Raw genomic sequence first — 23,723 nt, 5'->3', positions numbered from 1 at the left:
ACAATAGCCTGTGTCGGCCAGTGCCACATCTAGATAGAATAGCAATTGTTAGCCAGTGCCACGTCTAGACTCCATTAGGAACACTATCGAGGCCAGATTTAGATAGAATTGTGAATTCTGGCTTGCTTCACATATAGACAGGATTTCGAAGGTGGGCCAGTGCCACATTTGGATACAGTAGTGAATATAGGTGTGCGTCATATAGAAAGGATTGTGAATATTAGCCAGTACCGGATCTAGATAGATATGCAGAGATATTCACGCACTGCATCTAGAAAGAAGAATGGAGACATTTAGCACATCACTTCTAGACAACAATGCCAATAACCAACCCACTAACAATCTCTACCCTCTGCATACACCTCTCAAACCAAACACAACCACAACCCTAATGCACAAGAAACCGCACAAACTTCACTACACCGCAACAACAAAACAAACCACACAAAGACGTGCACAACAGCACACAATGGCTACCGACTGCAAAGTACCCCAAGCCCAGCGATCAGTGTTAACCGGGCTGCGGCTGCCAACGATACATCACTGCTCTCTTGCACATCTCCCGCTCGTTCCCACCAACTCATCCCCCCCTTCCCTTTTCAGAGCTACCAGAGCGCCAGGGGACCACTCCGGTGGTGATAGTGCGCGGTACAAATATCCTTTAACATTAAAGCAAAGTATGTGAGGCAAATCAAACTGAATGGAACACAACAGAATGTTTGGCGGAGGAGGGTATCACAGAACGTATAAGTGCATCCACAGACTCTCCATTACGCAGGGAGGATGATTGGAGCAGCTTTTTGGGCCCATACCTTTAGTCCTTGGGAACTTTAACCCTGTTGAATGCCTGAATTGTCAACGTTTGTGATCCTTTGAGTTACATTAATGCAGTCAAAACTGATTAACTCATACCAAGAGTATGAAAAGAATGAAGGAACAAAAGAATAAATCATTTCTATGGACATTATGCATTCTACAAACCAAAATTGTCCCGGCCGAAGAAGAAAATGTATTATGACAATTTAATTATACTCTTTTTATGAACTTTAAAAAGACAAAGCCTCTAGCTGGCTTGGCTGTGATTTGAACAAAAAGTATATGAATTTTGGATTATTTGTTCAATACATGCTATACATTACCTCCAAAGAGTACAGGTATCCAGGGGTTTCATGCATTAAATAAGGCCACCAAAGATTCGGGTCCACCACCTTTAGTTGCCCTATGGGAGCAGATCCTGTAGCCACCACTTTCCCTTCTTGGTCGTATAACTTCAAGGACAACGTATAGTCTATAGCACCAATCACTGATATCTTATAATTCACCATACCTAAATGAAAATATGAACAGACATCAACGTGAGGTATATGTGTAACAGTGAGAGAAATCGTAATCATCTAGATGTTAAGTACTGGTTGTGATTTCAGATTTTAAAATGACATTTTTTAGAAATCAACTGTGAATGTTTTAAAAATGTTCTTATTGTTGACATGTTTAGAATAACCGGTTATGTTACATGGCACTCCCTCTCCCACTCATTTTAAGAGAGGGCCCTTAAGAGTTCACTGTGCATTGACCTTGCATGCCAGTAACAAGACACACCAAAACCAAACGTTTTTAAAATTCATGACTTTAAAAATGTATACATAAAACAAGCTCAAAATTAATTCCTGGTTCGAAGTAGATTATTTGTTACATTTGAAGGAAAATCAATTTTTAGTAATCCCAGAATTACAGAAATGTGTCACGGTGATCTGATGGGCATGATTTTCCTTCTTGCCTTTCAAATTAAGGCGTAATACAACGGTACAAAGGATTTCACAAGACCCCTGTATGACCACTTCGACTGTTCTTTGCCTCTTCCCATGGCCTTCTGGTTACGGTAGTCTTTACTGTTGGGTAATCACCCAGAGTTTCCTACGTGAGCACCAATGTGGTGCTGGACTCCTCTGTATTTGGTTTAGCCCCTCCTTCATTAATAGTATTCTTTTGCTTTTCAAAGTTCAACTTAGCTTTTGGCTACTTTTCATTCAACATAGTTTGGTGTTTTATCGACACACCCCTCGACTCTCTCCTGGTCACCCTCTCGCTCTGCGCCGTCTCTCTTCTCCTCTTGAACGGCTGTGCTGAGTCAGCTCTTACGTTGTGCGGTTTGCCTTGCTCGTCGTGTGCTCTTGTGCTCCACCTTTTATCCAGATGGGGAAGGGAAAGGGCTGTCAGGTGTCTGTGATTCTGTTCAATTGCCCGACCCTGGTATTGGGACACGTCAGGTAGACGTCTCTGGTATTATCAGGTGTTAGTCCATTGTCTTTCGTGTTGTGCAAAAGGGTTTGTGTGGACTGGGGGGATTTGCAGGGTTAGTGTTTTGGAATATCCTACATGGTAGGATGGGGAAAAGGTGTCAGAGTATCATACGGGATATAGAGAGGAAGAGGTGTTGTATGGTATTATAACCCTCATACTAGAGGAGTTTGTGGTGATCTAGGAAGGATGGTTTTTGTGAGTTTGTGAAGTAAATAAGAGGGTTTTCGGGAACTGTAATCGTTGGGTCACATTCAACGGGGACGTTTGGAAAATAACCAGAGGGACGGAATTGGTAGGGTTTATGAAGCAAAGGGGGATAACCGGGATGGTAAACTGAACAAAGGGGATTGTGGGAACGCTAGTGTTTTGTCAAGGTAGATTGGGTGTTCGGAAAGAATAATCATAGGCATGTGAAGAAAAATGGTTGGGATTATTTGGACAGGGACCAGGAAAATAGGAAGTCTGGGAGAGATAGTTTTAAGGTTTGGACTCTAGAGCATTGGTTATGTACGGAGGTGTGATAGGACTTGCTGAAAAGAGATTCAATGGGAGGAAGGGAGGCAGATGTAGTAGAGCCTACAAAAGGCACCAGGGATCTCGTCCTCTACTTCTTCCCCGGTATAATACTGCATCTCACCTTGAATATCACCCCCCCCACCCAAGCATAACCCTGGTCTCCCCTACCCAGGTGATCCTCCCTCACTCGTCCACCCCCAGGGTTGGTTTCTGAGAGCGCCAGCCTGTCTGAGGCCACCTGAATGAGAGATTTGCAAGGTCTACTTGGAAGAATACCCTTAGGTTTCTCACTATCAATACAAGTCACAATTAAGATACAATTATGATGGAGTAAAGTCATGTGCACTTTAGTGTCATGATAGCGGTTTCCTTGGCACTGTGCGATGAAGGATTTTGGTACTGCTATTCTACCTTGTCCTAAAGCATGCTTTAAATTGGCTACCCCAAGGTGGCTAAATTTCTGAGCCCATTCAATATTTACATTCTGGGCAGAGGCAAAAATCAAGGGTAGGTACTTATGGAATGCCAAATAATTGGAGTTGATGAGCTAAATGGATCTAGCTTATGCCCAATCCAGGCAAGGCTTTAATTGCTGGCGAAGACTAGACATTTTCTACAAAGCATTGCTGAATGATTGAGCAATTACACCCCTGCTACGTATAGTATGTAATTTTGTACATCTTTCAGATATGATCACATTCTTTATTTCCTGCTGATGATTCAACCTCAAATCCTCAAACCCTGTATGCACCCCACCGCCCCTCCCTTCTTTTCCACCGCCAGAACCCCAAAACAGAGACTGGATGGTTCCCCCAATGTTCTAAAACTAATTCTACTAACAATTAAATTAAGCAGCCAGATAGCAGTAGATTTAAGGGGGCTGCAGGTTAGCTAAGTGAATCGACATTGACCAAGATTTAGTTGGAGATCTTGGATAAAAACCCTGCTGCACGACTATATTTACCTCAGCTACAAGGTCTCACCAGACATTTGTATACTCCAGTATGACAAAATATATAACCGGCATCATGATAAAAGCGGTTTTTGTTTAATTTGTTATAAAATCACTGATCTGGTGGTTTGGCTTCGATAGCTTTGTAGCGGTGCACAAAAGCATATAGTACCCGATATCATTTGGAAATTGACCATACATACAATAGTTGCCAGAACATTTCAGATCTTTCATCTAGCAGACATCTCTCTATGCCGTCATAAACACTTAATTTAGTGACTTCCACAACTGATCTTCTACTTGCCAGATAAATGTATGGCATCTGTTGTACATGTAACAGAGTCTATCCAACCACCAGTTTTTACTGACGGACACCATTTTTAATAGAACATCTGCTCTGAGAGGCAATTTGCCCAAGACATCCTGTACACGATGTGGGCTTTTTTCTCATATGAATCCAATGCATATTAGTGCAAGGCTTGGCGGCCTAACCCCACCTGAGGAGTATTCATATTTTCAGTCTTTGAAGGATAGTCAATTGTGCGCAACTTGCAGGATGCTCAATAAGGTGATCCATCGCCAAAGCCCATCTTCTGGCACGATCAAAGATAACTTTTCATAAATCTAGCAGTAGAGCATTAGGGCCACTAGAGAGTAAATCGCAGAAATCCCCATCTGCTCGAATTGAGATACTACCAACCACACTACAGGAGCAACACTACTTCCATGGAAAACACAAGAGGCATGCACACCATTACAACCCTCATCCAAAATATTTAGTAACATCAGTTTTATAGCAAACACCATAAAGACTATAAGATGCTGGTTATGGAAAAACAACAAGCAATATAAGAATGTGCGGGAGAAGTTGCAATAAAGAATAGCATGCTTTCCTCAGGAGTTTGGATTAGGAAAGCAAAAAAAAAGGAAGCATTATTATAATAACTTACCAACATCATCAATGAAATCCCCAATAACAGTGATGTCGTCAATATATACAGAAGGGGTTGTATATAGAACAACAGGACGATGGATTCCAGCGTAGTTGAAAAAGTCAAAATTGGTATTCTGCACAAAGTAGCCTTTTGGATACCTATATTTATGAGAAAAGAAATAAAAAAACAGTATTACTAAACAATTAACAAAAATTGTTAACAATTAGTATTAGTAAAGTTCTGACCAATGTACTTTCAAATCATGTAGAATAAAAGATTACTGAATGCACTGCCCAACTTTATACAGCTCGCAACCCAAACTAAATAAACATCAATTAAACCTAACTAAATATGTGAACATTCCCCCGCGCAAGGTCAATATGTTTAGCTTCAATATTGATAAGCTGTCCATGTATTAATTTGGTGCTATGGACTTTCGCAGAAACATTTTGGCAATGGACTATTTTATCGGTTACTGTTGAAGCAAGGCAAGACAATAAGAAAAAATGTACTAGCACTGCATTGTTGACCACAAATGCAACAATAATAATTACCACATAGGAAGAACATTTTGCAAATAGTTTATTTTTTATTTGGAAAGAATCCCATGGCACTTGTCATCTCAGCAAAATCAGCATCTACACCTTCTTGTAGTTCGTTCAAAAGAAAAATAAAAATACATTTTAAAAACTATAGCCCGTGCAACAATGTGCTGGAAGACAACATGTTTTCAAAATTGAAAGTGGCCCAAAGTATTGCATTTAGGGACTATAGATGTATGGATGCATTCAGACATTTACGAGGCATGTTGGTTGCGTTGTTCGTCATAAAGAGAAACAGGAAAGAAAACAAAACCACTTGCCCAACGGGCTCATGAGGCTGAGAAATGACATGATTTTAGAAACTGACTTTTGTGACGAATTGCGGGATTCAGTCACTTCTCCCCAAGGGGGAGCCTTTCCTTGTGAGGCTTGGGAGGTGAGCTCGCTGCGCGATATTCCCCCTAAGGGTGGCGGCAAACGGGACTTCACAGGAAGAGGCTCCTCCCTTGGGCACAAGGCCTCCCATTCTACAAACTCCCAAAATCCGACACACAGTAACATCATGACTTCAGGAAGACCGTGCAGACTCAGCCACTGTTTGTTATTGTATCATAGGGTCTAAGATCCAACCTGAAGAAATACTTGGTAAGACTACCGTGAAGAAGAAGAGTGAGCGAGTAATAGCTCAGTGGGTAGAAACCAGAAATACTTGGACGAGGAGGAGTGATCGAGAGCCCTCAACAGGAAGCAAAAAAGGGCTATAATCCTCTGCTGGGGAGTGCCCAGCAATTAAAAGAAGGACCATTATCAGTGACAAGTGAAACCCGGGAATTTCAAATCAGCGTTGTCATGGAAGCTGATCGAAACCAGGAGATGATCCGTATTGAGGAAGAAAATAGCTGGCATGCAAGGGAAACACCAGGAGAGCTGAAGGCAGAAGAGAGCAGGGGATGGAAACCCTAAAGAAGAAAGCGAGTCGTGAGTGGTGGCGTGACCCAAAAAAGGTGGACTGTGCAGTCTGGTAACTACGCCAAGACCATTCAGATGCTGGCAGCACAGACAAGAAGCAGAGAGAGTCGGAAAGAAAGCAGAAGCAATCCTGACCAAACAAATAAAAGACTATCCTGCAAGCAGGCCCGGTAACGCCAACCCATAGAATGGAAGGTAACCGGGACGGTGGGAAACCCAGGAGCAAACACAAGTATAAAGAGTACCAGAATCATGCTCTCCTAAATTGGCTCAGATACCTGTGCTCCTAGCTCCCTTAGTCTATCGAAGAAACTGAGTCCACAATTGGTTAAATTAAACAATTCCCTCTTCCAGATCATTGTTCTCTTTCTTTTTAACTTTTATTTTTGCTGACAGAGGCATACAGCATACACAAACATCAGAGCAGTAAAAAAACAAATTTGGTACATATGCAGATGAATACCAGAGCATATAGGCAGGAGTAGAACAACAGCAGCAGCTGAATAACAACATATCATGGAGCACCAAGTTACCAAACAGTTAATGGAGAAGCTAGGAGGACTCATCCACCGAAGAAGTGCCATTTAAGCCAATTAAATAGCTGTTTAATGCGGACCATATGTTTTGAGGATGAGAACGTACAGGGAGCATACCCAGGAATTCCTCCTCGCAGTTTCGGGACCACATGAGTAAATTTAACCATTTCTGGAATGTAGAGGGAGTAGGGCTCTTCCAGCTTTGTAAGACATTTCTTGGCTACTACACAGCTCACATTCAGGAACTCGACAGTGTCCCTAGCCCCCCCAGGCTGCCACACCCCAAACAGAACCCCCATTGGATTGGGTTCAACAACAGTATCAGTGATCGCAGACAGGGTCTCAATGACTTTACCCCAGAATGTGGCCAGTTCCGGGCAGTCCCAAAACATATGTAGATCAGCACCTTCCGCACCGCAGCGGGGGCAGAGCCGAGGATCAGCGCGAGCAAACCTCGAGATTCTGCCTGGGGTGTAATACAGCCTGTTGAGCAATTTATATTGTATGGTGCGGTAGCGGAAGTTTAGGGACACCCTGCTAGTATGAGAGCACATCTTCTCCCACAGTTGATCGGTGAGTTCCAGCTCCATCTCGGGGGCCCAGCCATCACGAGCCCTGGATGGAAGGGGAGAAGCAGCGGTCAAGAGGAGTTTGTATAACAAAGAAACCACCCCACGCGCGCCACCCGAGTTGGCGATGTAGGCAATCCCAGGAGAGTCCTGGGGCTCAATGGGGAAGACAGGCCATGCATTTCAAAAGGCAGCGCGTAGTCTGTAGAACTGCAGAAGCTCCAGAACGGAACCCGAATGCCCCGGCCTCCAGGTCTGCTCTGGATATAAATCAGTGAGGGCACGGTATCCCAGGGCCTCCCAGTGTCGCGCCAGGGCGATGTCATGTGTGGGCTCCAGCACTGGAAAATTCCAGGCGGGGAGCCATTTGTAGTACGGACATTGTTCGTCACAAGTTTTGAGCATCTGGCCCCAAGCCTGTACTGTGGTCTGGACCGGGTCAATGGGCGAGTCTGGGTCATACTGCCGGTTTAGAATCAAGGACATTACATTAGTGCCTGCCGCTGCCAGAGCCTCCAGTTTGACGTGAGAACGGGGTAGGGGCCCAGGGTACCAGTATGATGCGAACTGTGCCTGTGAAGCAGTCCAATACCGCAGCAAGTCCGGGGCTGTGAATCCCCTTGTATCGTAGGGTAGCGACATGTCCGACCATTTTTTACGCACCACGCCAGAGTGCCATAGGAATTGAGCAAATAATTTGTGCAGGTTCGTGAAGTATCTCCTACCCAGCCAGACGGGGACATTACCAAATATATACAGCAACTTGGGGAGTAAGATCATTTTAACCAGCAAGAGTCTTCCGGCTAATGATAATGGAAGGGTACGCCAGCGCGTAATTTTGGCCTCGGCCTGCTCTGCGACAGCCCGGTAGTTGTCTGCCAGTAGCAAATCTTTGGACAGGGACACCTGGACACCCAAGTACTTGATCCCATTTGGGGACCAACGGAGCGGGTACTAGGTGGTGGGTTGTATCGTGGAGCTAGTAAGGGGGAAGATCTCAGATTTAGTATAATTTATAGTGAACCCGGAGTATGTACCTATGCGGGTGATGTCGCGCAAGATTGGGTCCAGATGCACAGCTGGGTCTCTTACAAAAAGTAATACATTGTCCGCATAGAGCGAGATAATCTCAGGGGAGTCTTTCAGCCGCACCCCTTTGTGCGCGTGCCGCTCCCTGACGTAGTCAGCCATTGGCTCGATTGCCAAGGCGAACAGGATCGGGGAAAACGGGCATCTCTGTCGAGTGCCTCTAAAAAGAGGGAACAGACCGGACGTTTGGGAGTTAACTCACCCCCTGGCCACCGGGGAAGTGTACAGCAACTTAATATATGCTATCATATTAGGCCCCATCCCCATAGTTTCCAAGACCAACCAAATATATTTCCAAGGGGGCGTGGCCAGCAACGGGACGATGAGGACATGAGCTCCTGGCGCTCCGACAGCCGCCGCAAACAGCCTGAATAAATAGCCTGCTACGAGTGGCAAATCCTTCCCAAAAACATACCCTCTTAAAGGCAAGTGCCCCTGGCACACGCAGGGAAAGTCCCGGGCCGTAACGCACCACCTTGAGCGAGTTCGGAGCGGTGGAAAGGAGGCGCCGCGCGCACGGCATTGCACGATCAAAATGGCCGCCCTCACCGGAGCGAGGCGGAACGGCGGGAAGGCGTTCTGAGGGAATACCGCGACCATCCACTGCAAACCGCACAGCAAAACGCCCTATACGCTACATATAACAACAATCTGCTGGGCGGCTCTGGACGACGAGAGCGAGACTATTACCGCACGCCCCGAGCGGCACGACAGGGCCAGGATCAGTGGAGAGGAGCCCGAGACCTGGTCGAGGAGGTGAACTGGTTGCCCGCCACACACCGCGGCAAACGAGGAGAAAAGGCCCCGCCGAGTGGAGCATAGAGGACTACCCCGGTGCCGAGACCGGTGGAAAGTGTTGCCGCCACCCCTTTACAGCAGCCTGGACTGCAATACATATCGGCATCCGGCATGGGCAAAGACAAATCCAGAAGATTGATATTCCAGAGCAGGATTGATCAATTTACTACGCCAACAACTAACGGCCAGCCAGAACAAGTGCATGACCAAACGGACGCCATGGCGGAAACAGAGGGCACGATCTACCTAAAGGACATCATGGCAGCCATAGCCGACTCGCGCGCTTCCATGGAGCAGAAAATGGACGGCATCAGCATGGACGTTTCCCTCCTGCAACATGACCTCCAGAAGCTGACATCGCGCACCGGCGAGGCAGAACAACGTATTTCGGGTGCGGAGGATGGAATAAGGAACATAGAACAGCAGTTGGCTAGAGTTACAACACTGTGAGGTAAAGTTAAGGAGGAGTGTTTCCAGTCTCACTGCGCCAACACATACAAATTTAAGACACTGCTTGGTTTGCAGTTTTATTAGGTGAGTATGGTACAGCCTAACACGTGTTTCGAGCAACACTGCTCTTCCTCTGAGGCTTGTACATCAAAATTAAAATTAAATTAAATATTGGTCAACCATATAAGGGGTTGTAAAGGTAACAAAATAAATAACGAGAAAAACATAGAAATAAATGCAAAGCAACCATAAAGTGCAAATTCATGGATTTCAAAATTTAAGAAGTACCATGGGGCAGTAGGGGTGATATGACCCCCAATTTTTAAGATAAGTAGGTCACATTTATGCCCCCATTAGTTAAGAGGCGTGAGTAAAATTATATAAGGCAAAAACGTTTTAAGTCCAAAAGTAGCAGAAAACATTATACCATGCAATGCATATGGAATTAATACATTATTGGGTGATCCCACAGATCCATTTGTATACATTTAGCATTGTCAACCAGATAATAAGGAAACCCACCGTGTTAATATGGTGGGTTCAAATTGCATAAACAGTTTGGAAACAAAGTTGTAGAGTTGAGAAGGAGCGGAGAAAAAGAGAGAGACAAAACAATGGGAAAACTGTTAGTGCATAATTGCAGTGTATTCACAGTGGCCAAAAAATGTAAGGTTTAATTTAATTTAAAAAAACTAAATATAAGGTACCTTGGATTGATTGTTGAACATACGTGATTACGTGTTGTAGTTGTACTGAAGGTACAAACCTAAAGTAAATGATATTGATTATGGCATTGGTCGTAATTAATCAATTTGGAGTTGCTAAATTATGCAATTTAAAATAATTATGGCATACCTTGTTATATTCCTCGCAATTGCGGAAAGCTACCCAGTTAATATATCCGACTGTAGATGTAACAAAACAGTTGATCCGAATAAGCATTCCATTGGAGCAAAGCCGTAAAAGAAAGAGAGGTAAATCATTAGGTTAGAGCGCTAGCCGCTTGTCTAATTATAGACAGGTGGGCATGCGAACACATATTGAAGGGTGTTCTAGGGACCGGCGACAGTTACTTACCCCGGTGGTCCTGACTGAACGATCTATTCCCCACGCATGCGCTGTGTGAACTGTTGTTTTTATTGACCTGCTTATCGCTGTATACTCCAAAATGGTCGAACCCCATCTAAACTCATGTCGGCCATTTTGGAAGGGTTAAGATACTGTTACTTTCAATTGGAAAAATGGTAAAGAGACGCCTCGCGCGAAATAGTGCATGATATTTTCAAAACCTAATATATTGAAACTCATTTAAGCAATTGTCCAACTGAAAGTTATGGAGAAATAACAGAATTCTAAATGGTGTTCCAATAAAAATCTCAGGTTGCCATGGAGACCAAATACATCTCTCCAATATGGTGATGTAAAGTGTTATAGAGGGCCAAATTGATAAATTATGATTGGCAACTATATGTATACCTTGAGATATAAATGCATTGAGCAGCTAAGAGGTAAATTACCACTCTTGGCAAGGGTGATAAGACGGACTCGCTCTCTACTAAATTGATGGATTCCGGGAATTGTTTGTCTAAAACTGTTTGCCCACTCCTAAACCTTGTGCACAGCGATTGCTAAAATTTCATATAGTCATGGGATAAGACTAAGTTAAATAATGTTATGTGAAAGACACGAACACAATTGGATATAGAACCAGACCAGGAAAGACAATAGGAGGAGAAACTTGAAACTAAATTAGGCAATAATAGAAGGGCTTTCGATATAGTCTGAGCAAATTAAATGAAACATTATTATAGAAAAACTGAAAGTTCATGGTCCGTGTTCAGACCCTCAATTACTGTTCTGTATTGGCATATGAGGCGTGCTTCCAATCGGCGGAGAATCAGAGTAAGGTTACCGCCTCTTTGTGGTAATGTCACTTTTGCAAGCCCTACAAATCTAATGTTTTGTTTGAGATCAAGCTGATGGAATTTCTGCCAATGTGATGCTAGCGGGAATTTGGCATCCTGGCTAGCAATGGTCGACAGATGTTCACGAATTCTGGTTTTGAGGGGCCTGATCGTACTCCCAATATATTTCTTACCACAGACACAAATGATGCAGTAGACCGTGTATTTGGTATTACAATTAATGAATGACTCAATCCGATGTGTTTGCCCAGGATTAAACAAAACATTATTAGTTTCTAATGTATATGGGCACATGGAACAGCTGCCACATTTGTGAAAGCCTTTGAATTTGTCTTGGTTGAGCCATGTTGTTTGGCGATCTTCATTAGGCATGAATGATGGGCTGAGTAAATTTTTTAGAGTCCTTCCTTTACTAAAAGTGAAATTAGGAAATGGGTCAATCCAGTTACTGATATCCGTATCCAATTGCAGTAAGTATGTTCAACAATCAATCCAAGGTACCTTATATTTAGTTTTTTTAAATTAAATTAAACCTTACATTTTTTGGCCACTGTGAATACACTGCAATTATGCACTAACAGTTTTCCCATTGTTTTGTCTCTCTCTTTTTCTCCGCTCCTTCTCAACTCTACAACTTTGTTTCCAAACTGTTTATGCAATTTGAACCCACCATATTAACACGGTGGGTTTCCTTATTATCTGGTTGACAATGCTAAATGTATACAAATGGATCTGTGGGATCACCCAATAATGTATTAATTCCATATGCATTGCATGGTATAATGTTTTCTGCTACTTTTGGACTTAAAACGTTTTTGCCTTATATAATTTTACTCACGCCTCTTAACTAATGGGGGCATAAATGTGACCTACTTATCTTAAAAATTGGGGGTCATATCACCCCTACTGCCCCATGGTACTTCTTAAATTTTGAAATCCATGAATTTGCACTTTATGGTTGCTTTGCATTTATTTCTATGTTTTTCTCGTTATTTATTTTGTTACCTTTACAACCCCTTATATGGTTGACCAATATTTAATTTAATTTTAATTTTGATGTACAAGCCTCAGAGGAAGAGCAGTGTTGCTCGAAACACGTGTTAGGCTGTACCATACTCACCTAATAAAACTGCAAACCAAGCAGTGTCTTAAATTTGTATGTGTTGGCGCAGTGAGACTGGAAACACTCCTCCTTAACTTTACCTCACAGTGGTGTATATGGGCAATATACCCACACAACCCAGTCACCTGCTGCCCTCCATCTAACACTAACCAAGACTGCAAGCGCAGTGTCCCACTTGGCCTTTTTTTTGCCCAACCTTCTTGTTCTTGTAAATTTAAGCCTTCGGAACGTGCAGCTGCAGCAACCATGGCAGAACAGGCAGAATACATCCTCACTAGAGAAGAAGATATTAAGGCTCTCTTTGCCCCACGCGGCTCTACATTGAACCCGTTCAAAAGAATTAACAAAGAAACAACGGACCTACGTTCCCTTTTTGTTAAACTTGAGAAGCTCAGTATTAGAGAAATTAACAAATTTTGGGAGAAAACTACACTCACCCATTATGTACGAGAAAAGAAAATACCAAGAGGTCTTAGAATTGTAATCTTACCGGATTTTGAAGACGCATCCGATATAGATTTAATTACAGAATGGGAAACCAATCTAGCAACAAGCTCCAATAACATGATGAAACTCTTAATTGAGCATGCAACACGGGAACACACACGGATTGTCATTGAAATTGACAAGTTGAAGGAAGCAATCAATCTTTTTGATGCCCCCAGCGCAACTGTAGACAAAAACTATCAGACACTCTATAACATTTTAAGGAAACATCAAGATGAAGTCAAATTACGAAAATCAAGAAAGTTCTCTCGAGATGACCGTGACTATAGAGACAACAGGGTCTACACCTACCAACCTAAATATGATCAAGTGTCCAGATCCAGATCCAATAGTGTAGCGTCATCTGCTGTCAGTTCGGATCCGGACAGCGAAACAGAGACCTCAGTACCCATCAATGTACCCAAGGAACAAAGCGTAATTAACAACGCAGATATCGAGCTTTATGAAGACCAATCTGAAGATCTAACAGAAGAAGTTAACTCGTCACGACCCCCCACTATCGCTAACGCTTTTTTAGAGCAAATCAAACGGTACAAAAAGGGAAATCGACAAGCACTTCTGGCCACCGCAAACAACAGAAAATCAGTTCGATTCCAAACACCTATCGCTGCCAATATGCCAATCCCAAACATACCACAAGGGGCACCAGGGGTGGCAATCAACCCCGGCGGAAACGCCCCTGCCGTGCCACGCAGGATGACAAGAGCCTATCATCAACAACAATTGATGAACCAGAACCGCTGAATCTTGTTTGTAATTTGAGTAAGCATTGTCTCTCTACTGCTGAACATGCTGTGCTCAATAAAGGTTTGTCTTTTGCACCATCCGGGCTCAATAACTTTGTGGATATTCAAATTGACATTTTTAAGTTTATTCGCAAACTTAAACTTAAAAAATTCTTTGCCACTCAGATCAAAATCTTCAAACCTCAAACATCAGCACCAGTTCCATCAGACATCACGCTCCAAACAATGCTCAATACCCATATACTTATGACCCTGGAAGATGCAGACATACAGTCAGAATCAACAATTTCTAATATTTTAAATGAACTAGACATAGATCAACAGAATCTGTCGATTAAAGAACTTAGTTCGAAATCTAAATTCACACCTACATTTGCTCAAGATAACATTATTGACACCTTTCATCAAGCAGTAATCAAAGATATCCATTCTACGATTGACAAACAAACTATTTCTTTCAAGAATAAATCGAAACAGAATCTAAATCTAGCGGAACGTGCCGCTCTCCGGGAACTGGCAGACAATAAGGACCTCATCATTAAGGAAGCAGATAAAGGCGGAAACGTAGTGATAATGAACAAGGTAGATTACATCACCATGGGACTTGCTCACCTTAATCAGGCAGGCTGCTATCTACAGCTACCATCTAATCCTATTCGTCAAATTCAATTAGAGATCAACAAAATGATCTTAGAGTGGCACAAGAAAGGAGTACTATCAGACACTGAACGACAATTTTTAATTTCAGACGGTCCAACCATGCCAACCATTTACTTTCTGCCTAAACTACACAAAAGGTATACTAGTATACCCGATGGCAGACCAATAGTGAGTGGAAGAGGAGGTGTTTTGGAACCCCTTGCGCTATATATCAATCAATGTTTGTTACCTGCCATGCTCACCACCACGGCATATATTAGAGACACAATGCATGTCCTACAAATCCTAAATGACTTACCTTTTCAACAAAATTTATTGATGGTGACATTAGATGTCAAATCATTATATACATCGATTAAACACGATATGGCTATTCAAAGTGTGGAATACATTTTCCGTAATACCTCAGCATCTTACTATGTGCATATTGAAATGCTTAAGCAATTTATTATGTTTGCTTTGGAGAACAATGTGTTCCTCTTCAATGATGTGTATTTCAAACAACTCATTGGGATTGCTATGGGCGCTAGCTTCGCCCCAGCATTAGCCAATATCTTTATGCATAATTTTGAACAGCAATTTGTGTTCTGCACACATGCCTACACCTCATTTATTTACCTTTGGAAGCGTTATATAGATGATGTATTTATGCTTTGGACAGGTAACTTAGAACAACTCGAGGCTTTTGTGAATATGCTTAATTCAAACGCATGGGGCATACAATTCACTCACTCTTCCAGCGCCACTACTATTGATTTCCTGGATCTCACTATCCGCATTTCGGACTGTGGCTTCACAACCAAAACCTTCAGGAAAACTACTGCAGTTAATTCAATTCTGCATGCTGACAGTTGTCACAAAAAACATGTGATTTCAAACATACCTAAGGGAGAACTGATTAGAGCACGTCGGAATTGTACAACGTTGAATGAATATTATCTTGAAAGTCAATCAATACAAAATAGATTTTTACAAAGGGGTTACTACCAACCTAAAATAGTTGCCACAGCCCGTCAAGTCAGCTTGTTAGAGAGAGATACCTTACTCCATCCCAAACAAATGAATCATCGACAAGGTCCAGACAAGATTCGACTGATTACTCGATATAATTCGGATAGTCATGTACTATACTCTATCATGAAGAGACATTGGCACTTACTGCAATTGGATACGGATATCAGTAACTGGATTGACCCATTTCCTAATTTCACTTTTAGTAAAGGAAGGACTCTAAAAAATTTACTCAGCCCATCATTCATGCCTAATGAAGATCGCCAAACAACATGGCTCAACCAAGACAAATTCAAAGGCTTTCACAAATGTGGCAGCTGTTCCATGTGCCCATATACATTAGAAACTAATAATGTTTTGTTTAATCCTGGGCAAACACATCGGATTGAGTCATTCATTAATTGTAATACCAAATACACGGTCTACTGCATCATTTGTGTCTGTGGTAAGAAATATATTGGGAGTACGATCAGGCCCCTCAAAACCAGAATTCGTGAACATCTGTCGACCATTGCTAGCCAGGATGCCAAATTCCCGCTAGCATCACATTGGCAGAAATTCCATCAGCTTGATCTCAAACAAAACATTAGATTTGTAGGGCTTGCAAAAGTGACATTACCACAAAGAGGCGGTAACCTTACTCTGATTCTCCGCCGATTGGAAGCACGCCTCATATGCCAATACAGAACAGTAATTGAGGGTCTGAACACGGACCATGAACTTTCAGTTTTTCTATAATAATGTTTCATTTAATTTGCTCAGACTATATCGAAAGCCCTTCTATTATTGCCTAATTTAGTTTCAAGTTTCTCCTCCTATTGTCTTTCCTGGTCTGGTTCTATATCCAATTGTGTTCGTGTCTTTCACATAACATTATTTAACTTAGTCTTATCCCATGACTATATGAAATTTTAGCAATCGCTGTGCACAAGGTTTAGGAGTGGGCAAACAGTTTTAGACAAACAATTCCCGGAATCCATCAATTTAGTAGAGAGCGAGTCCGTCTTATCACCCTTGCCAAGAGTGGTAATTTACCTCTTAGCTGCTCAATGCATTTATATCTCAAGGTATACATATAGTTGCCAATCATAATTTATCAATTTGGCCCTCTATAACACTTTACATCACCATATTGGAGAGATGTATTTGGTCTCCATGGCAACCTGAGATTTTTATTGGAACACCATTTAGAATTCTGTTATTTCTCCATAACTTTCAGTTGGACAATTGCTTAAATGAGTTTCAATATATTAGGTTTTGAAAATATCATGCACTATTTCGCGCGAGGCGTCTCTTTACCATTTTTCCAATTGAAAGTAACAGTATCTTAACCCTTCCAAAATGGCCGACATGAGTTTAGATGGGGTTCGACCATTTTGGAGTATACAGCGATAAGCAGGTCAATAAAAACAACAGTTCACACAGCGCATGCGTGGGGAATAGATCGTTCAGTCAGGACCACCGGGGTAAGTAACTGTCGCCGGTCCCTAGAACACCCTTCAATATGTGTTCGCATGCCCACCTGTCTATAATTAGACAAGCGGCTAGCGCTCTAACCTAATGATTTACCTCTCTTTCTTTTACGGCTTTGCTCCAATGGAATGCTTATTCGGATCAACTGTTTTGTTACATCTACAGTCGGATATATTAACTGGGTAGCTTTCCGCAATTGCGAGGAATATAACAAGGTATGCCATAATTATTTTAAATTGCATAATTTAGCAACTCCAAATTGATTAATTACGACCAATGCCATAATCAATATCATTTACTTTAGGTTTGTACCTTCAGTACAACTACAACACGTAATCACGTATGTTCAACAATCAATCCAAGGTACCTTATATTTAGTTTTTTTAAATTAAATTAAACCTTACATTTTTTGGCCACTGTGAATACACTGCAATTATGCACTAACAGTTTTCCCATTGTTTTGTCTCTCTCTTTTTCTCCGCTCCTTCTCAACTCTACAACTTTGTTTCCAAACTGTTTATGCAATTTGAACCCACCATATTAACACGGTGGGTTTCCTTATTATCTGGTTGACAATGCTAAATGTATACAAATGGATCTGTGGGATCACCCAATAATGTATTAATTCCATATGCATTGCATGGTATAATGTTTTCTGCTACTTTTGGACTTAAAACGTTTTTGCCTTATATAATTTTACTCACGCCTCTTAACTAATGGGGGCATAAATGTGACCTACTTATCTTAAAAATTGGGGGTCATATCACCCCTACTGCCCCATGGTACTTCTTAAATTTTGAAATCCATGAATTTGCACTTTATGGTTGCTTTGCATTTATTTCTATGTTTTTCTCGTTATTTATTTTGTTACCTTTACAACCCCTTATATGGTTGACCAATATTTAATTTAATTTTAATTTTGATGTACAAGCCTCAGAGGAAGAGCAGTGTTGCTCGAAACACGTGTTAGGCTGTACCATACTCACCTAATAAAACTGCAAACCAAGCAGTGTCTTAAATTTGTATGTGTTGGCGCAGTGAGACTGGAAACACTCCTCCTTAACTTTACCTCACAGTGGTGTATATGGGCAATATACCCACACAACCCAGTCACCTGCTGCCCTCCATCTAACACTAACCAAGACTGCAAGCGCAGTGTCCCACTTGGCCTTTTTTTTGCCCAACCTTCTTGTTAGAGTTACAACACGATTGAAAACCATGGAGGAACGGGTGGATGAGAGCGAGGGCAGATCCAGGCGAAATAACGTAAGGATCCTGGGGCTGCCAGAAAAAGCGGAAGGCCCACATATGGAGCTGTTTCTGGAACAGTGGCTTACAGACATGTTTGAAGACAATACATTCTCCAATTTCTTCTCCATTGAACGAGCCCACCGAGTGCCAACGGGTCGTCCAACTCCGGGCGCCCCGCCTCGCACAGTGATCGCCAAACTTTTGAACTATCGTGATCGCGATGCGCTGATCCAGTCTGCAAGGGCGAAAGGCACCCTCACCTATAACGGATCCAAAATAGCATTCTTCCCAGATTACACCAGGGATGTGCAAAAGGCTAGACAATCGTTTGATCCATTAAAAAAACAACTACAAGCCCTCAAAGTAAAATATGGCCTGATGTTCCCTGCCCAACTTAAAATCTACCATCGAGGCACAACAGTCCACTTCACCGAACCCGGAGAGGCGAGGAGATGGGCGGAACAACACATCGAGGGAGACTGGCAGGCAGCGAGGGGCATCAGACAGAGAAACAGAGCACCCCGCGCCCGACCGGGTCCTGACCCGCCAGATCTACAACCGCCTGCACCGGGAATCGCACCACAACTGCAGGGATAACAGCACCGACTCCCAGAAAAGATGCAAACAGAAACTCTCGAGACCGGACCGTGCGGGGCCTGAGGTACTGTACAAGAACCTTATACTGACCACGTTTATGGACTAGCCGCGAGGAGACACACAGCTAAGCGGCCAGCCCAGATGGGAGAGCCCCCCCCCTTTTTTTTTCCTCTGGTGCGACCGGAGCCTACACAACTCCGAATAGTTTACTTGTTCATTTGTTAGCAGGCACACTCAGCCACGGTTAGCTGAGGCTTGTTTCGTTGAATGTTCGGGCGACAGATGCTTCGAGTTAGAAGGAGTATAGGGTGGGGAATGGGAAGTTTGTTTAACTACGGTTTTGTTCAGAAAAGGGTCCAAAGCTCAAACCTAGAACGCTATGCCACAACACCATCCGCAAATGACATATGCACATGCTGCTATCAGCCGATGATCAACCTGCACTCTTTACCAGATGGCCTGCATTAACACTGATGTCAAGACCCTACGACTCCTAACCTGGAATGTTAATGGGATGGGAGCAGGAATCAAGAGACGACTTATCACACAACTCCTAAATCGCCACACACCGGACATAGCCTTCCTTACAGAAACCCACCTAGCAGGCACTACATGTACCCTATTTAAACGCACCAACTATAGAATTGCAATACATGCTGGGTTCACCACGGGCTCCCGGGGGGTGCTTATCTTAATACACAAACGATTACCCCTGACCATGACACGGGTGACTCAAGATACCGGCGGCAGATACACACTTATTACTGGAACACTATGGAACCAGACGATAACCTTACTCGGGGTCTACTCGCCACCGACATTGCTCACCACCCTACTACAGGACATTACACCTCTGATCTCGGGTGATAACTCAGACCTACTAGTAATTGGGGGTGACTTCAACGAAGTCATGGAGGTGGGGATGGACCGCTCACACTTGAGAGGAAGAAATCCCACTGTTCGCACCAAATTAGCGGCGTTTACCACAGCCATGGCAATGCAGGACGTGTGGCGCGACCTGCACCCGGACGCAAGGGAATACTCCTTCCACTCAGGGGCACACGCCTCATTATCGCGATTAGACTACTTCTTTCTGCCCGGGCCAGAGGCTCACAGGGCCACAAAGGCAACTCTGCTGCCGCGCGGCATATCAGATCACTCCCCCCTGCTAATTGAGCTTAACATGGCTAGGCGACGTCCGCCCCCCTCCTGGCACTTAAATAATTATTACTTGGGCTTCCCAGACTTTCTGGAGCAAATACAACGAACGACAGAAACCTATTTTGAGTTAAACACAGGATCAGTAGATGATCCGGAGATCCTGTGGGAGGCACTCAAACCAGTGCTGAGGGGTGAGATCCTAGCATGGTCCGCTGCACACCGAAAGAAACACCAACAGAAATTGGTGGAAGCCGAAGCACAAGTGACCCAGGCCGACCTTAACCACCTAGCACTAGACCAGCCAGAAACAAATCGAGCGCTAACACTTGCCCAAAAACGCTTACAGAATATTGCATTAGATAACGCTAGGCAGGCACATATGACGACGAGAGCTAGAATATATGAGACCGGCGATAAAGCCGGCAAAATGCTGGCATGGTTAGAGAAACGTGAGACAGGCAGCGGCCAGGTCAGGGCGCTAAAATCGGAAGGAGCTGAACCCTTACGGACCGAGAGCGATATAGCTGAGGGCTTCGCGGCTTATTATACGGAACTTTACAGGTCACCCACATCGCCCATCAATAGATCGGTGCTAGATGACATAGCCCTGCCCACTCTGAGCGCTGAGCAGCAAGCTCTACTTGAGGAAGATATCACAGAGGAGGAACTGATAGCGGCCATGTCAGAACTCCAGACGGGAAAGACACCAGGGCCAAATGGCTTCCCGATTGAGTTGTGGCGCAAACTCGGAACGAATGTGATTGCCCCCCACCTACTGCAAATGTTCCTACAGTGCAAGGAGAGAGGACGCCTACCGGCAGATCTCCGGAAGGCCACAGTGATAGTGATTCCCAAAGCAGACAAACCGCCGGACCTCTGTAGCTCATATCGACCTATCTCATTCATCAATAGTGAGACCAAAATACTAGCGAAAGTACTGGCTAACCGATTACAAAAGGTCATCACAACACTAATTCATCCCGACCAGTGCGGCTTCATGCCGAAACGGTCGACCTGCATGAACATCCACAGGCTACACACTAATAGAGAAAGCGCACTCCACCCGAGGCCCCCTGGCTGTACTAGCGATTGACTTCGAAAAGGCTTTCGACTCGGTGTACTGGGAGGCAATTTGGGAAATAATGGGCCGGATGGGGTTTGGCCCCCAGTTTCTGAGCTGGGTGCAACTCCTATATGAATCCCCCGAGGCACAAATGAGAGTGAATGGGTGGCCATCGCACACCTTTAAGCTCGGGAAGGGAACTAGACAGGGATGTCCATTATCCGCCATGATATTTGCCCTGGCTGTGGAACCGCTAGCTGAGGCATTGAGAACGTCACCGGCTTGGTGTGGCATCCAGTGGGAGGATGGGCGGGAGGATAGGGTCTCCCTATACGCGGACAACTTGCTTCTCTACTTAAGAGACCCACACCAGGCCTGCTCCACGATCGTAGCCATACTAGACAGCTACAGTACTTTTAGCGGGCTAAGAGTAAACTGTCCCAAATCAATACTATTCCCAATAGGCACCACTACTTTTACTCCACCAGCTAACTGTCCCTTCCGCCTAGAAACCGAACAGTTTAAATACCTTGGCATACAAGTTACTAACGACCTGAGCAGGTACGTGGCTAATAATCTTCACCCGATAACGACCAGGTTCATAGAAGATGCTAGGCACTGGGTCTCCCTCCCACTAACCCTACTGGGAAGAGCGGCATTGTTTAAAATGATGGCTCTCCCACGCTTCCTATACATTCTACAAAATGCCCCGCTACACGTCCCGGCGGAAGAATTTAAAAAGATAATACACTGAGGACGCTCCTGTGGAACAACGGACATCCACGTATTGCGCTGGACACTCTACAACGTTCCATCTGGGAGGGAGGGATAGGGCTCCCCCTCCTACAGTCCTACTACTGGGCTAGTCAAATGGCAGTGATCAACGACTTGCTGCACGGGGACACTACGTTGCCGCACAATAGACTGGGGAAGGCCAGTGAACACGCTAGACCACAAACTGAACTCCTTTACAAAGCGTCTCGTAACTCAGCTCCACAAACAATGCTCTCACACATTGCCCGAGTATGGACAGACCCGCACAAGTTCCTGGGATGGGAGGGGAAGATCACTCCACTACAGCCCCTGTGGAACAACAGAAACTTACCCGAGGTAAACAAACTGCCGAGATGGCGTACATGGTTACAGTGTGATATCAGCACGGTGGGTGATATCGTAGAAGGGGGCAAATTGGTGTCCTTCGAAACACTAGAATCCAGGTTCCACATCCCTGACACTGAACGGTTCCAATATACACAGATGCAACATGCCCTTCAAGCCCATCTCCCAGCACTTAAAGACATGGCCGAAAGCACTCCCCTCGAAAGAAACATAGTGGAGACAAGCATAGAGGCCAAGGTAACGTCTACCATGTATACTGCCATCACTTCCTTTGCCACCACTGAACTAAACAGCCTAAGGGGCAAGTGGGAAAGGGACCTAGGACTCATACAGCCAGAAGACTGGGTGGGGGGCCCTCATGTACCCCCGGGAGGTGGCCATTTCGGCCAGACTCAGACTTTTACAACTGAAAATTCTGCATAGAATTTACTACCCCAGGGTGGCATTATATCGTTGGGGGAAGACATCCGACCCACACTGTCGCCGATGCAAAAGGGAAGAGGGAACCTTTTTTCACATACTATGGGACTGCACCTATATAAGACAGTACTGGCAAAAATGCTGCGATGAACTTGCACGGGTACTGGGGAGACCGATACACAGAGACCTAAAGCTACTCCTGCTCGGGATGGAGGAAGAGGGAGAGGCATCTAAATATGAGAAGCTGCTGTTATCGACGGCCTCGGCAATTATTAAAAGGAACATTGCACAATTATGGGGTTCGGAAACCACGCCACAGTACGAACAATGGGTGACGGACGTCAACATATGCATCGCGATGGAAACAAGAGTATATTATACGGATATGGAACAGGTGGGAGGAGGCCCAGTGACTGCAATAACCTGAATAATGTACGGTAGGGCACAATGTGCATTGTGCAAGAATACTCTGATCTGGCACGTAGCGTGAGAAACGACGGACACCACAAGACCCTTTTCTCCTCTTTTTTCCTTTCTTCCTTTTCTTCTTTACTTTCACGTTTTCTTTTTGCCTGGCCAAGGACTGTTCCACTGGTTATACAGGCTGTATGTTTATAAGAAGAATGTATGTTTTATGATGTTGAACCGAAAATACAATAAAATGTGTTATCAAAAAAAAATATATATATATTTCCAAGACACCATGTCGAATGCCTTTTGGGCATCCAGCGTGACCGCAACTGCACTCGCACCTTGGTCAATGCGCGACATGACATTAAGCAGCCTTCTAATGTTGTGGGACGTTGATCTCCCAGGTACAAACCCTGATTGATCCTCATGGACCATGTACGGCATGACCGGGAGGAAGCGGCTAGCAATCACTTTGGCGATGATTTTGGTGTCCAAATTCATTAGCGAGAGGGGCCTATATTATCCGCACTCGTCAGTGGGTTTACCGGGTTTGAGCAAGACCGTGATGACGGCCTCACGCAGTGTTGGAGGAAGGGTGC

At 44.1% G+C, this 23,723-nt stretch overlaps 1 protein-coding gene across 1 annotated transcript in view; it reads right to left on the bottom strand.

The window, feature by feature from the left end:
- Positions 1-23,723, bottom strand: part of GUSB (glucuronidase beta) — a 579,332-nt gene that overhangs the window by 323,458 nt on the left and 232,151 nt on the right. Inside the window, exons 4-5 of the mRNA XM_069614870.1 lie at positions 4,720-4,862; positions 1,140-1,327 (exon numbers count right to left, since the gene is read on the bottom strand). Of these exons, the coding sequence (XP_069470971.1) occupies positions 1,140-1,327; positions 4,720-4,862 (331 nt within the window). The remainder of the gene's footprint in view (positions 1-1,139; positions 1,328-4,719; positions 4,863-23,723) is intronic.

Source organism: Ambystoma mexicanum, chromosome 9 (assembly GCF_040938575.1).
Source record: "Ambystoma mexicanum isolate Mex_15411 chromosome 9, UKY_AmexF1_1, whole genome shotgun sequence".
Classification (NCBI taxonomy): domain Eukaryota; kingdom Metazoa; phylum Chordata; class Amphibia; order Caudata; family Ambystomatidae; genus Ambystoma; species Ambystoma mexicanum.
This window is presented reverse-complemented; position numbering and strand designations above follow the sequence as displayed.